Raw genomic sequence first — 15,721 nt, forward strand, 5'->3', positions numbered from 1 at the left:
CGCGATTGAGAGCGAGAGAGAGAGAGAGAGAGCGACGAGGTCTGCAGTGTTGTGGTGCAGAGAAAGCTAAACCGTGAATGTCATGGGAATGGATTCGTAGCACCCTGCTGAACAAGCCCCGAGTCTAGTTAACAAGACGGACGGCCACTGCGGCGGCTTAAATTCCGGACGCGGTGAAAAACGGCGATGGGATTTAATCCGCAGCGAAACTGGATCTGGCAGCGGGGCGCGCGTGTCTTCGGCCGGGCGGCGCATCAGTTTCGGCTGTCGGTGTTTCGAGGCACCAGACAAGAGCCGGCGGGCTGCGGAGGCCCGGAAGCGCACTGCATCACGCTGATGGCGTTGGACGCGATTAATGCCGCGTAATAAACGCGCAAATGAGCGCAGCAGCGCGCCGGCCGCAGATGGAACTCGGCGATAAAACTGATTCACAACGCCGGACGCGCAGCGCGAACGGCAGCGCAACGCGCGCCGTGTTGTTCCGCCGCCTCCGCCAGATAACGCGGCGGGCCGTCAGCGCCGCCGCTCCAGCTGCCGCTCTAGCAAAGGCTTGCCGTTTCGGTAGCCACTCGACCATCTGGCGCAAGGAAGTTGCGCAAACACACAGAGGAGCAAAAGTCATGAGATGGCGATACCCGCATATACAGATGGCGGTAGTATCGCGTATACGCCTCTCAGGATATGGTGGCCGATGGACAGAGTCCCATTTTCGTCACAAACATCTGGGCCACCCTGTAAAATGTCCTCCTCTCCACTGAATTTTAACCCGACCTGTGAAAGACTTCCCGTGTCCTACTTTTCCCTAAACCCAAGAAACGCCCCTCTGATACCTCTTTCTATCGTCCCACCTGCCTCACGTCCGTGTTCAGTGAGGTCTTCGAGACCATCCTTACTCACCTTAACCACCACCACATCCTTCCTCTTACCCAATGTGGCTTCCGGCCTTCCTACTCCGCCGACGACCAGCTCCTTAACCTTACCAATCTTCTTTCCCTCCAACTTAACTCCCGTTGGTCTGCTATCTTTGGTTTCCTTGAACTCCAGAACGCCTATGACCGTGTCTGGCATCCCAGGCTCCTATTCAAAGTACAGACCTATGCTCTCCCCATCCACTTCGTCCATCTCTTTGCTTCCTTCTTCTCCGATCGTCCCTCCAATGTGACTATCCACAATTCAGACTCCCGTACTTTCTATCCCTCTGCCGGCGAGCCCCAGGGCCCCGTCCTTCCCCTCGCCTCTATCTCCTGTACACTGCTGATATGCCCAAACCTTCCCCCACCTGTTCATCTCCTCAACTTTACTGATGACTCCACCTTCCTAGCCCTTCAACGGTCCCAACGCACCCTCCAAACCCATCTTGACCGATTCACTGCTTGGTGCAACTACTGGTTCCTTCAAGAACCAGGTGATCCTCGTAGGCTGCACTACCTGCCCCTTCTGTCTCCATAATTTCTACCCCACCATTTATGGCCCTTCTATCCACCTACTCTCAAATACCTTGGCCTCACCCTCTATCGCCACCTCACCTGGACTCCTCATCTCTTAACCATCGAACATAAAGCTCACAACAAACTCCGCCTCCTCAAACTCCTGTCCAGATGGACTTCCGTCTGCATCCTTCCACCATCCTTCACGCCTAGAAATCCTTGATCCGCCCCATCCTCTGTTGTCCCAGTGTGGCTTGGATTTCCGCCCCTCCCAGGTTCTATAAATCCCTCCAAATCCTCGAACGCCGTGCACTCCGCCTCGCCTTTCGCATCCGCCTTCCATCCCCCCACGCATCCTGTACCACCCCATCCCCCTCCCACACCTTCTCCTTTTCCTTAAACACATACACACGCTATATATTGTCTACCACATTGGTACCCCTCACACCCTGGTTTCTCCCTTCCTCTACACTCCTAGCCCATTGCTGCGCCTTTACCATTGTGTCCCACCCTCTCTCCATCTCCACACACTCTGCCTCCTTTCCCAATGCAACTTCCACCATCTCCCATCCCTGACATCTACCCTTCCTACCAGCTCTAACCCAATCTTCCTGATGCCTCCTCTTCAGGTCTCCCTCTCCTCCCCTTCCCTTCTCTTGAGTGGCTTTCTCCTCCTACTCCCCCTCCCTCTGTTTTATGTGCCCTTTTTTATCGCCTTATAAGTAACATTTCATTCTTGTATTAGTTGTCCTGTCACTTGGCTCAAGAGCGGCGTATTGTGCCGCTAACGGCCCTCCCCTGCCCATATGAGGCAGGGGAATGAAATCACAATAAAGAAAAAAAAAAGCAGCTCGGCCCCGCCCACGTCCTTCTCTCGCCAGCCCTCTTTGGTGCGCCCTCTGCTTGTCTCCCCCTCCTCTCTTCCCCTCCCTCCCATCTTACCTTTCCTCTCATCTCCTTGCACCTGGCAGATCCTCTGTTTTGCTGATCATCATCAGTGTGCCACGTCAGTATTGTGTTTGGTGCTCTTCTCCTGTGCATCAAGAGGTGTGATTTTAATTGTGTGCTGGACTTATACATAGTGTTCCTGTCAGTGATTGTTATGTTCTACGCCGTCTGTCGATACTTTTGTGCTCCAGTCATACTTCACCTTCTGTTCTTTTAGTTGTCACAGTGTGTGGTTTTTTGTCTTTGGGCTACTTTTTTACGGTTTTTATCTCCATTTTACAGGCGCCCCTTTTTGATTGTTCTCTTCCATAATGTCCCCCCCTTTTTTATATCTATGTACACCATGTTTTCTCCTTTATGTTGTTTTTAAATGTGTTCTATTGTATGTTTTATGTTCTTCGGCTGAAAAGCAGCGCAGCTGCTGCTGCCAGCCCACCCTTGCCCCCACCCCCACCCCCTCCCGATGGAGAAATGAATTACAATAAAGAAAACAAAAAAAGGAAAGAGCTGGGCGACTTTGTGCTTTTGTTCAGAAGGGAAGCCGACAAGCGTTTGCCACTTTTTGGCTGATCAGCTATGTCAGAATCGACGCGCACTCCCTGCAACCTTTCTCAATCGTTTTTACAGGAACTATTCAGAAAAAAAGTCACTTTTGCTTTACTTGTAACTTTACACGTCAGGTTCATTACGTTGTGCCATCATTTCGTTCATTTTCATAGTTATTGTGGTATTTGCAAGGAACTAAGAAAGTGCGTGAGAGTTGAAAAAGTTTGCAAAGAAGAATACAGGTCGCTATGATTTTGGCTCTGGTGCATATTACATAATATGTTGCTTTATAAAAATTTTAGCTAACATATTGAATTTTTCTTGAGACTTGGTTGGAGCTCTCTCTTTGACACGAACCTCAAGAAAATTGATATAACGCATCACACTCAATTGTGATATCACCGTACCAGCCATGAAGCCAGAGTGAATGATCCACGACATTCCTCATATTTCATAAACGATTTGAGATGTCGAAATGAGATTTTGGCAAATGATAGCACATAAAGAGGATAGTATTTTTTGTCATATGGTTACTATGCAAAACGTCGTTATCTACTGTGTTATTCCACTACCTATTGACTTTTCCGATGAAAGAATGTAATTTTTAAGAGCCAACAATAGCCGGTTAAACGAGATATGCTATGGGTTTTCGAAATACGTTAGTAAAGTCATTACACGTTTATTTTGTACTGAGGACGTGCTTTTTCATAAGATACTGACTTTACTTTTCCTCACTCAGTAAACTACTGTTTGAGAAGTCTCTCGGAATCGCGTCTGCAAAAAATGTTGGTGAGATGATACTGTTTAAACTCCTCTGAGTTTTGTCAAAAGAAGCAAATTTTAACATGGCACCAAGAGTAAGCCGTGCATGGCTCATGTTCGTGCCATCTATTATGTAACATCTGGTTTTACAGTACGGCCACCTCGTCATTTTAAATTTCAGTTACTGTTGTCACTGATTTCCTGTCTTGCCTGCCCATCAGTGGCAGCAGCAGCTCGTATCGATATTTGCCCTGCCGTATTATCTTTGCTGCACGGCTATTACTTTCCGGTCGTGCTGTACCGCGGGGAGAGATCGGACCTGGAGCGGGTGGACTTGGAACGTGGTAAAAGTACAGTCGGGACGTAGCAGCGGTCGGGGACGGAGCAGCCAGTATTTCGCCCGCCGCTCGTGACGCAGGATGAACTGTCCGACGGAGGGAGACGGCAGCGGGATCGACCGTTGGTCGGTCGTTCAGTTGATCGCCTCTTTGGGCGACGTGTGTTTGGTCTTTTGGCCGTTTCTGAGCCACGTCACTGGGTCATCTTGCTGGAAGTGGCATCAGTTCCTTCTTGTGCGGAGACATCGTGGCCAATGGGCAAGAGTTCCTTCTGCATGATTTGGTCAGAGCCAGCGTGCCCGAATCACCGTGTCTCCCAGTTCCCGACGGACAGCGGAAACTCATGGTTTGTGCGCCAACGACCTTGATTGGTTGTTGGTCGGTCGTCTGGTCAGACGACGTATCTTTCGTCACCGACCGTCCTTCGAGTTTGTGTGTATGTCCGCCGGTGATTAGTTCTAGTTGTTCGTTTTACGAGTTCGAGTTTCATGTGGCAGTGTTTCGTGCAACACTGTGTATCCTGTGTCAGTTCGACTGAGCAATGCTTTAAATGCTCTAATGCTGTCTGCGTACTGCAGTAGCCAGTTGGTCGGCTCCGACAGCGCAGCGAGTGAGTGTTTTCTTACCGTGTTGATGGTGTCCGTCATGGCTTGTAGTTCCACAGTCGTTGCGATGTTTATGTATGTCAGTACTTATTGTGCCGTGGCTTATTAATATACCAATATTTGAAGACGAGTGTTACTGATCTCCTCGCCTCGCTGTTATTTTGGTTGTAGTGTTTTTGGTCTGGTGACCGAAATCAGGTAGTTGGTTGGTTCGTCGGGTGTCTGTCGGTTGGGTTGCCTTTCGATTAAGAGATTGTTGGTCACTCTGCCTGTCTTGCCTAAACGGGCGTTAGTGATACAATTCCAGGCTGACCCTTGGAAACTTCCGAGCGCCGTTCCGTGTCTGTTCCATAGTAACTTTTCTGTTTGAGTTTTAGTAATTTGGTTGATGTGTGGCCTTCAGCCGAGTTTTTATATATCCTAAATTAATGTTCCTGCCTTGTCCTTTAGACATAAGATTGTTATTTCTTGTACGGGGATTTCAGCCGAATTTTACTTCAAATCTTTTAAGGCGTTAAGCCGTTAAATTGTTGTGTTGATGTGTGGCCTTACGCTGAATATTAGTATCTCTTAAATTAATGTCATTTTCTTGCACTTGACGTATGAGTTTTTTATTCTTTATTTTATATGAAACGTTTTAAGATAAGGTCTTTTGCGTTTTAAATTGAAATTCATCCTTCTAGGCCTATGGCGTTACATTATTGATTAGTAATCGGCCTTCAGTCTGTTTAGATTGAAGATTCCAAAAAAATTTTTTTTGTCTTAGAAGGTGAAACCTCCAGAAAAACCTTGTATTTCAATTTCTTGTTTAGGCCTTGCGCCTTGGATTTTGAATGTGGCCTTCAGCTGATCTAATGTTAATCAAAGCAGATCGACTAAAACTTCAGTGTTTTGTATCCTTATGTAATGTTGTGTGTGGACAAATAAAGTTTGTATTTCGAGTCCAACTGACAGCAACCTATTTAGACCCCTTTCCACAACCTAACCCGCTCTGTCGTGCTAGATCAGGCTTTTCGAAGAGAAACGTGTAGGTTTTACACAAAATTCCCCAATCATGACTCTTCACTGAAAGTTAAAAATGGTTAAGAAACAAGTCGAAAATAAATTGCTGCATTTTCGGCTGAATTTTTTTTAGGTACGAAACAAAAAAGAGGCGACAGATCTTTTTGAACGGTCTCCATCCAAGTGTAGGCGTGGAGGGACTACACTTAATATCTACCAGAAATGTGGGCGTAGGCTATTGTTTAGAAGGGAAATTTCTCTACATCGCTCGGCATTTCCCTTACAGCGCTCAGAGCGACCCCCTCCCCTCCCCCCATCACTGCCACTCCCACACACTTCCCCAGCCGACTGCGCATCTGGTGGCCACGGAATTTTGCGCCGTGCTGTCATTTGTACTCAGTTATTATCTGAAAATGTTTCCACGTGATTATGGCCACACGACGAGAATTAAGAGACTTTGAATGCGGAATGGTTGTTAGCGGTAGACGAATAGGACATTTTACTTTGGAAATCGTTAGGGAATTCAATATTCCGAGATCCGCAGTGTCCACAGTGTGCTGAGAATACCAAATTTCCGGCATTACCTTTCGCCACGGACAACGCGGTTGCCGACAGCCTTCACTTAACGACCGACAGCAGGGCCGTTTACGTAGAGTTGTCAGTCACAACAGTGAAGTAGCACTGTGTGAAATAACCACAGAAATCCATATGCGACGTTCGACGAACATATCCGTGCGGCGAAATGTGGTATTAATGGGCTATGGCAGCAAACGAACTACGCGAGTGCCTTTGCTAACGCACGACATCGCCTGCGGCATCTCTCCTAGGCTCGTGACTATATCAGTCGGACCCTAGGCGACTGGAGAGCCTTCGGCTGGTTAGATGAGTCCCTATTTCAATGGGTAAGAGCTGATGGTAGGGTTTGAATGTGGCACAGATTCTGTTGAGCCATGCACCCAGGTTGTCGACAAGGCGCTGTGCAAGCTTCCATAACGGTGTGGTCTGTGTTTACATGGAATCGATCTGGTCCTCCGGTCCAACTGAAAAGATCATTGACTGAAATTGGTTATGTTCGGCTACTTGGAGACCATTTGCAGCCATCCATGGACTTCAGGCACCCAAACAACGATGGAATATTTATGAATGACATTGTGCCATGTTACTGTGCCAGGATTGTTCGTGATTGAAGAACCTTGTGGACAATTCGAGTGAATGATTTCGCCACCCACGTCGCCCGAAGTAAATCTCATCGAACGTTTATGGCACATAAACGAGAGGTCAGTTCGGTTACAAACTGCTGCGCCGGCAACAGTTTTGCAATTATGGACGGCTATAGAGGCAGCATGGCTCAGTACGTGTTCAGGGGACTTCCAGCCAAGTCGAGCTGCTGCACTACACTGAGGAAAAGGAGGTCGGACACGATATTAGAAGCTATCTCATGACTTATCATCTCGGTGTATATAGGCTTCAACTAAAAACTGAGATCATTTGAGACGCCGCCTTCTTTCCTAGTTGTCAATGCGTTTGCTGTTTCACCTTCTACATCTACATTTATACTCCGCAAGCCACCCAACGGTGTGTGGCGGAGGGCACTTTACCTGCAACTGTCATTACCTCCCTTTTCTGTTCCAGTTGCGTATGGTTCGCGGGAAGAACGACTGCCGGAAAGCCTCCGTGCGCGCTCGAATCGTCACTTCGGGTTTGGCGGGCCAGAGGTAAGGCGCATGCCAATACAAAGAGGTTGCAGATTCAATCCTAATCGGATCACAAAAACTTTGGCCTGCCCTTAAATATGGCCGTAACCTCTCAACAATGGGGAAGTCACCAGCATCGACACGTCGTTAGGATCTCACGTTCAACTGTAGGTCATCTTCTACTGTTACATAAATGGGGCAGATCAGCAACATGCAAACTGCAGAAGTGGCGTCTAATTGATATACTTGCACTCGGCAATTGACCAACACGCAGTTATTGTTATCGCTGTCATTCTATGAGAAACTGCCGACTAATATGTTTCAGATCGTTTTATTGTAGATTCTTAGAACGTATTATGAGCTCGAACGTAATGATGTATCTCCAACTGGATGGCGTCCTCCATGCTAATCAGCAATGACACCTAAAACATCGCTTATACCAAACCCAACTAAAACTTTTTGCACGTGACATCCTGAAAACCATGGATCGGATGCAGCGTTTGATGACTTTCGAAAAGCGTGAGAAAATATTTATTAACCCTCGCATTAACAATGGAGTAGGTGTGCCGTATGCCCACCTTTTCAATACATTGTTAGCTAACTTATACTTTAAAATTATGAAAAATGTTTTGAATTATATCTTCTTCCATATTCCGGAATTGTTTTGGATTTTTCAGTAAAACTTAAACCAAAAGTTTACGTCTTAGCTCTGGGTGTGACTTTTCACAATAAATTTTCCCATTCATCTCTTCATGTTCAGGAACTTTTTCAACATCATATATCTTTAAGGAGCATGTTGTGAATAAAAGACAACGATAATAATGAAATTTGTATTTTTTTAAATTTCTTTGTTGACATGTAGTATTGCCCCTAGCTTATCTTAAATGAGTCGGTATTGTTAAGATAGTTCTATAATAAATTTTCGTTTTGTGAACCTCAGTTGCACGTAAGTACCTGTTTAAAAAGTGCGTTTTTCATAAAAGTTAACAACGGTTAACGAATTTAGTTTACTTCTAAACTGTTTTGTAGTAGTTCCGCCTTGGTAGTACACGTTATAGAAAATAGGTTGGTATTGATAGGGTTAATTATAGAAAGTTTCATCGTGTTTGTTATCCAGCGAAATCTATGTCACGATTTAGGACGCAGCACGCTACGTCAACTGTAGAGTCGTCGACAGGTGTAAGTGTAACTTTAGTCGTGGTCCAGGAAAGTGTGTTTAGACTCTACCTATTCATCATTGACCCTGCAAACAATATAAATAATGACTGACAATTCACAGATGTTACTTTTGTCTATAAGAAAGTACTATATCTAAAACGCTGAACAAGTAAGATTGAAAGTGGTAAAAAAATTGGCAACTTGCTTTAAATATTCGTAAACCTAAAACTGTGAAATTCACAAAACGATGAAATCCAGTAGCCTATTGCTACAGTATTTATGTGTTACAACTGTAGTAAGTGAAATCATGATATTATCTCGATATGAGAGACCTTAGGTGTATGAAATCGAAGAATGAGATGGACTCATACGTAGCCAAAAGGGATGGCAGACCTCGATCAATTCGTAAATAGGTAAAGGCAGTCAGTCTTGAAAAGAATTTACTTAAACATTTGTACGAACCACCATAGAATACTGCTCAAGTGCGTGGGAAATATACAGGGCTAACACTGGGTACTAAATTATGCACGGTGTTTAACAATTGATATTATAATCTCCTAGAACTAGTAGAAGGGACTTAGTGCATAAAGTTTTTGTAAGGAAGCTATGTCCGGAAATGTATCGTTTGTATGTAAAATAAATTTGAAGATCGGGTCACTTTCAAATTTTTAGCTTAAAGCTACCCACACAGCAAAGACAACAGGCTGATCTGTGTGGTCTACAGGAGCTCATGGCGAGGGCAATGATTCAATTAATCATCATCACCTTCTCTTATTCGTGATGACGGACGTCCTCTATAAAGGTGTGGGTGCAGCGCATCCTTGGAACACCACGGTCGACGCTCCTAGATGTGAACGTACCATTTCCTCGCAGCCGTTGTTGTAATGGTACATGATGCCATAATTGCCACAAGTATTTGAAGGATTGGTAATGCACCCCTGTCCTCGATTTATTGGTGATACACATCACTCCGTTGTTGGAGTGGCACGTCTTATGTGTTCTTGATAATTGTTTTAAAATCATTACCATCTGAATTCTATTCTCATCAGCTAATAAAACAGTTACTGACACTGGAGTCCATGTGCTCCCATTTTGCGCAGCGATCGTCAAATACAGATAGCGGTGGAAAGAAGAGCAATCGATCGCGAAATCGCGAAATCCATCGTTTTATTACTGCAGATTTAGATTTCAACTACTAGTCCAGTGCTTAAAAGTACAAGACAGGATCATCAGGGATAAGTATAATATAGCTGACACTATATTATGAATGCAGACATATTCACCACGCTGCCGCTAACATGTAACAATAGGTGACATTAGTCCAACGTGTCATATACAATATTGACGTAGAGTTTTCAGGAGTATCACACGAACTGAACTGTTTCTTACACGGTTGCACAGGAAGGTGACATCAGAGCCACTGTTAATATTTGCGAATAGTAACGTTAGTGAATGCCAGAATTAAACTGTCTCGTTTTATATTAATTTCTTCTCTTTATCAGAGGGTCTTTTGCCTGAAGTATTCTCTGCAGTTTAGCTGGCTACTTGGTGAGTCAGGCTGGGTGCAGTGGCTCGGGCCAGTGACTTAGTGGTCTGACTGAACCCACTGGGAGTTGTTGGGGTGGGGTTGTTTGGGGGAAGAGACCAACCAGCGAGGTCATCGGTGTCATCGGATTAGGTAAGAAAGTCGGCCATGCCCTTACAAAGGAACCATCCCGTAATTTGCCTGGAACGATTTAGGGAAATCACAGAAAACCTAAATCAGGATGGCCGGACGCGGGATTGAACCGTCGTCCTCCCGTACGCGAGTCCAGTGTGCCTGTCACTGCGCCACCTCGCTCGGTCAGGGGGTTGTATTTCGCCTTTCAGAGGAAAGCGCGAAGCGCTCAGACGAGCATGTAACGGAGGGGGATCTGTGCGTTGTTAGTGCAGGTGGCTGTTAGTCGCTTTCCTGCAGGTTTCCGCGTAATGCGCCCTGCACGATTAGGTGTGCAGGGCTACATTCACAGAAATCATGTAAGGCATCTTGACAGATAGCTGCGCTTGGGCAGAGTGTTAGTTTTTACAAGCAGTGCCATGCGGGCTGCCAAAACAAATTCTTTGTGCCAAAGAGTATACTTCCGAGAACTCTGGGCCAAGGGAAGTCGATGACAGATAAACATCTCGGTGTTCCGTAAGAAGCGCTGCATTGTGTACAGCGATTCTTTTGTCTTTATAAAGCGATGAACCGATTTCTCAGCGCCGTTTCTCGTGGGATAGATAATTTCTAACCTAGAAAGTTATAAGAGGGAAACTGATTAAAACAAAGAAATAACAGTCGGGCAGGTGAAGATGCAAGTTCCCGAGAAATTCGGACATGGAGACAAGTGTATTAGCTGAAGGAGAGAAGTCAGCTGAGGAGTGGGAAAGTAACTGAAAATTGTTTTAGGACTGCGTACATAGGTATTTAACGACTGCTTAGTGTTGTAGAACTTTGACTGAGAGAGATGATGTCTTGTTGACAAAAACTTAAATGGCCTGCATTTTGCAGGCTCTTTTGATTGGCGCACGGTAACTGCGCGGATGTTTACTGGGGAGTAAGAACCTGTTGTTGGTAGAGAACACACTTCAGTTTGGGGTGAAATGAGGAGCACTTCTTCTGAAGATCGCCAGGAGAGCACTTCGACTCTGCATGTGGAAGAGAAAATACTTCGTCTGGAAATCCGACAGAGCTGATATCTTGCTGACTTCCCGGCCGCAGTGGACGAGCGATTCTAGACGCTTCAGTCTGGAACCGCGCGATCGCTAAGGTCGCAGCTTCCAATGCTGCAACGTGCATGGTTGTCACTGCTTTCTGTGCAACTAAGTTCCGAATAATTTGTTATTCATGTATGTTAGCAGGGAACTCAGTAATAAACAGTGATTAATGTGGACCATTGTTTCATTTCACAGTTAGTTGATGATTATTTTTCTCTTGTGCGGTGCAACACCCATGCCTCAAGCTAGCTAGGGCGATACCTGTCCTACTGGTTATCCGTTACATAACATCTTTTATTACATGGCCATCGACTTGTCCAAATAATTCGGATCTTTCTAGCATATATCGAAAGCTCAGTTCTACCCTCTCCGGCTATACTGTAAAGGGGGAGATTTGGAAGTGAGAAGAAAACTGATTTTATATTAAAACGGTACATTTCTACACATGTGTTCCTTATCAGAACCTTATCTACTCAGTGTCCTGTGCAACGTGAGAAGCCAGTAATAGGAAATGTGGAACACACTGTATAGTGCACTGCTTCACAAACCTACGATCTGGACAAAAGAGTTCCACTTATTCCGCACGTTTTTGATGTGAGACTCTCCCCAGACCCGTTGGAGACGGACAGACGCGGTCTGCAGCTCCTCAGATCCACTCTGAAAGCAGTGTCTGTTTGACAACTAACTGACAGTGAAAGGATGCAGTCACCTTACCGAGGATGTGAGCTGCTGAATCTGGAGTTAAAGACCTTTGCCGTTACAAACATACGTATGCATCTACTGTTGAGCTGATTCGTTCTTGGAGCGACTCGGGAAAGGAGGCTACCACCTGGAAGCATTCACAGACGTTTTTGAAAAAAATCCTGCCTCTAAACCAAAACCACTAGAGAACTGGCCACAGGTAGTGACTGACGCCGAGACTGGACACAGGGTGAGAACGTCGCATGTATTCAAATGGTGCACGCCTGCCGCCGTCCAGACACTTTTCAAACCAAGGTCGAAAAAATTGGCACGCTGTAACCAACACTCTCAGGATGGAGTTACCTTACATCGATCGTTCAGTGGGTGACATTGCAGGCTGAGCGCACCACTGACACGTTGATGCGATGACAAATTCAGTGTCTTGAAGGACAAGAGTGGGTGAAAAGAACAAAACCCATACAGTTGCATTCAAGTATTTTTCGGGCTATCTTTAAGTAGGAGCACTCAGGGAGATCATTCTGGGAGGACTCAATGTTTTGAGACCACTGAGGGCTGGTGGATCTGAGGTTCAGTCTTCTTTTGGAAGATTGTTACGCGAGACTATGCCGATTGCTGCTCTGTATAGACCGTTACGATTCTCCATTCAGGAGAAATGTCGGCCTGTTTTAAACTAAGTCTTCAGACTTTGATTCCTGCATTCATCCTGATGTCTATTGTGCTCTGTGACATACTTCGAGTCAACGTTGGACGGGTTTTCGTTAGGTCCAACTTTCGTATCCATGAATATGTGTTCAAAACACATGACTCCCATCTCCAAATTCGGGGTTATTCATAAGTAAATTCGCGGTCTCGGAAAACGACTGCGTAAAAACCGTAACACACACAGAAAAAAACAATGTTGTGGAGAAACCAAACCAAAGACTGCTATTTATTTACCAAAGTACTTAGGAGTCTTAACAGGTCTACTAAAGGGACTTATTACACTACGCTTGTCCGCCCTCTTCTGGAGTACTGCACTGCGATGTGGGATCCGCATCAGATAGGATTGACGGAGGACATCGAGGAAGTTTAAAGGAGGGAAGCTGTATTGTGTATTATCGCGAAAAAGGGAGAGACTGCCACGGATATAATACGTGAATTGGTGTGGTAGTGATTAAAACAAAAGCGTGTTTCGTTGCGGAAGGAACTTCTTCTAAAATTGTTGTCAACAAATTTCTCCTCGGAGAGTGAAAACATTTTGATGACGCCCACCTACATAGGGAGAAATGACCATTAAAATAAAATAAGAGATAAAGATTTCAGTGTTCGTTTTTCCAGCACGGTCTTCGTGAGTAGAACGATAGAAACGTAGTTCAAATATGGTTCGATGAATCGTCTGCCAGGCACTAAATTGTTAATTGCAGATTCAATCATGTAGATATAGATGTAGATGGAAGTACAAAGAGCCGGCCGGTGTGACCGAGCGGTTCTACGCGCTTCAGTCTGGAACCGCGCGACCGCTGCGGTCGCAGGTTCGAATCCTGCCTCGGGCATGGATGTGTCGGAAGTCCTTAGGTTAGTTAGGCTGAAGTAGTTCTAAATTCTAGGAGACTGATGACCTCAGATGTTACGTTCCATAGTGCCCAGAGCCATTTTTGAAGTACAAACAGAAATTGGAACCATATCAGAGAAGAGCACATCTGCAAGTATCGATTGTTATTCCGCACTATGATGTAGCTGCAGAGCTGATCACACGGCGGGAGGCACGTCAGGACATGTAAAAATATCATCTGCTTCGTATTATCGCGCCTTATTAGTTTCCTTCTGTATATAGGCAGCATAATGATCAGATTTACTAAGCGGGCTAATTTCCTTGTGCTTTCTTTGGCGGCTGTTTGAGCGAGATGCACACAGGTGTTGACGTTTGCCGCATCAGAAATGGTGTCAGCATGAAACACCTGTAACGTGCGTTACAAACTTGGAGAGATGCTTAATCCCACTGATACGTCTAATTGCTGTATGTAAAGGAGTGGTAGTTTCCGCACAGGCGTCTTCTGAAACCCTGGATAACTTGGATGCTAATTACTGTAGACAACAGACATCACATGTGCAACAGTAGCGGTTGCTCTGTCCAGGACAATAGCATGTCGACTGTTGCTTGGTGTGTTTATCTGAAGCGCCAGAACGCAGGAAGTGAACAACAAAGCGAGTAACAGAATATGGCTTAAGCTGCTCTGCACGTCGCCGCGGGTACAAGGAGGTGTGGAGATAAAAGCTGCTGCGTGTCACTCAACACCCACGCGACCACACGCGGACACGCCTGGAGGTCGGCACACAGCGCAGACGTCACACTAGTAGTCCACTCCTACGTGCACCGCTGATGCATTGTTTGGTCGGATAAAGAAGTTAACTCGCACCCTCCCCTACATGACCAATTAGAGATTCGTGTCAGTAACTGCTCAGATCGGCTCTGATTTTGTTATTATGATTGATCCATAATAATAAATATTAACTTTGTTACACACTTTTAGTTTTTTAATAATACCTCGAGTATACTACATTTTGGTGCCTATATTAAAATTACTTGATAGTTGACACTTCACGCCTTTTAGCTCGTTTCCCCCCATCAGAGTGCTCAACGTCACTCCCGAATCGCTCACCGTTGCCAAAGTGCAACAACATGTCAATTAACTTTCTTTCTTGATGTGTTTGGATCCTGGCCCTGTTATTTACTGTTTCACTGCGAATGATAAACACATCAGAAACAAAACACACACACACACACACTTTGAGGTACTCAAAGATATGTGCCCTCTGGGTTGCTCGGCACATAGCCGGCCGTGGTGGCCGAGCAGTTCTAGGCCCTTCAGTCTGGAATAGCGTCACCGCTACGGTCGCAGGTTCGAATCCTGCCTAGGGCATGGATGTGTGTGATGTCCTTAGGTTAGTTAGGTTTAAGTAGTTCTAAGTCTAGGGGACTAATGACCACAGCAGTTGAGTCCCATAGTGCTCAGAGCCATTTGAACCACGGCGGTCAGTGTAGCCAGTGTGGGGATACCTTTAGACATAATTACAGATTGCTTTTTGCACTGAAGCCAAAAAATTTCTGTCATGAGTTTCCTCGTGAAGATTAGTTTTAAACGCCGAGAGCACAGTGGTCGTGATTTTAGTTCCGCCACAGACTGCTGGCTGCCGTTTACTCGGATACATTGCACATCACGAGGTTGTTTTAGATTAGGACAGGAGTTAAAATTAAGAGCTATAAACGCGTCATCTGCCGCACTTTATTCATTGGTCTCTCGAAATCAGGTGTCGGCAGAGCATAACGAGTTTCTGTTGTAGCTCTCGGAGGCCGCTTCCTACATTGCTCTCGGCGTTACACTTTAACTGCATTAGTGAAGTAATATGCCGTGTTTGTGTGTCACCTACAGCTGTCCGGTACCCGCCAGCCGATGTGGAAACACTGTAGTAGAAAGTGACGGACGTCACCTATCAAGAAATTGTAATCGGAATATAGTGCCATTCCATCCTATTAACACTGTTGTACTTTGAGCATGCATCAAGAAGATGATAAAAAACATGACTGCAAGAAAGTGGGGATTTTCCTGTATGACTGTACCGTGAATATCAGAAATCCGGCAAAACATCAAGTCACCGACATCGCTGCGGCCGGAAAAAGATCCTGCAAGAACGGCACCAACGACAATTGAAGAGAATCGTTCAACGTAACAGAAGTGTAACCCTTCTGCAAATTGCTAAAGATTTCAATGCTGGGTCATCAACAAGTGTCAGCGTGCGAACCGTTCAACGATACATCATGGATA

General features: G+C 45.5%; 1 protein-coding gene across 1 annotated transcript in view; it reads left to right on the plus strand.

Moving 5' to 3' along the window:
- Window positions 1-377: 377 nt before the first annotated feature.
- The window catches only part of LOC126273247 (uncharacterized protein FLJ37310-like), a 113,425-nt gene continuing 98,081 nt past the window's right edge, over window positions 378-15,721 (plus strand). Inside the window, exon 1 of the mRNA XM_049976791.1 lies at window positions 378-561. Coding sequence (XP_049832748.1) covers window positions 378-561 — 184 coding nt within the window. The remainder of the gene's footprint in view (window positions 562-15,721) is intronic.

The sequence above is a fragment of the Schistocerca gregaria genome, chromosome 5 (assembly GCF_023897955.1).
Source record: "Schistocerca gregaria isolate iqSchGreg1 chromosome 5, iqSchGreg1.2, whole genome shotgun sequence".
In the NCBI taxonomy this organism is placed as follows: Eukaryota; Metazoa; Arthropoda; class Insecta; order Orthoptera; family Acrididae; genus Schistocerca; species Schistocerca gregaria.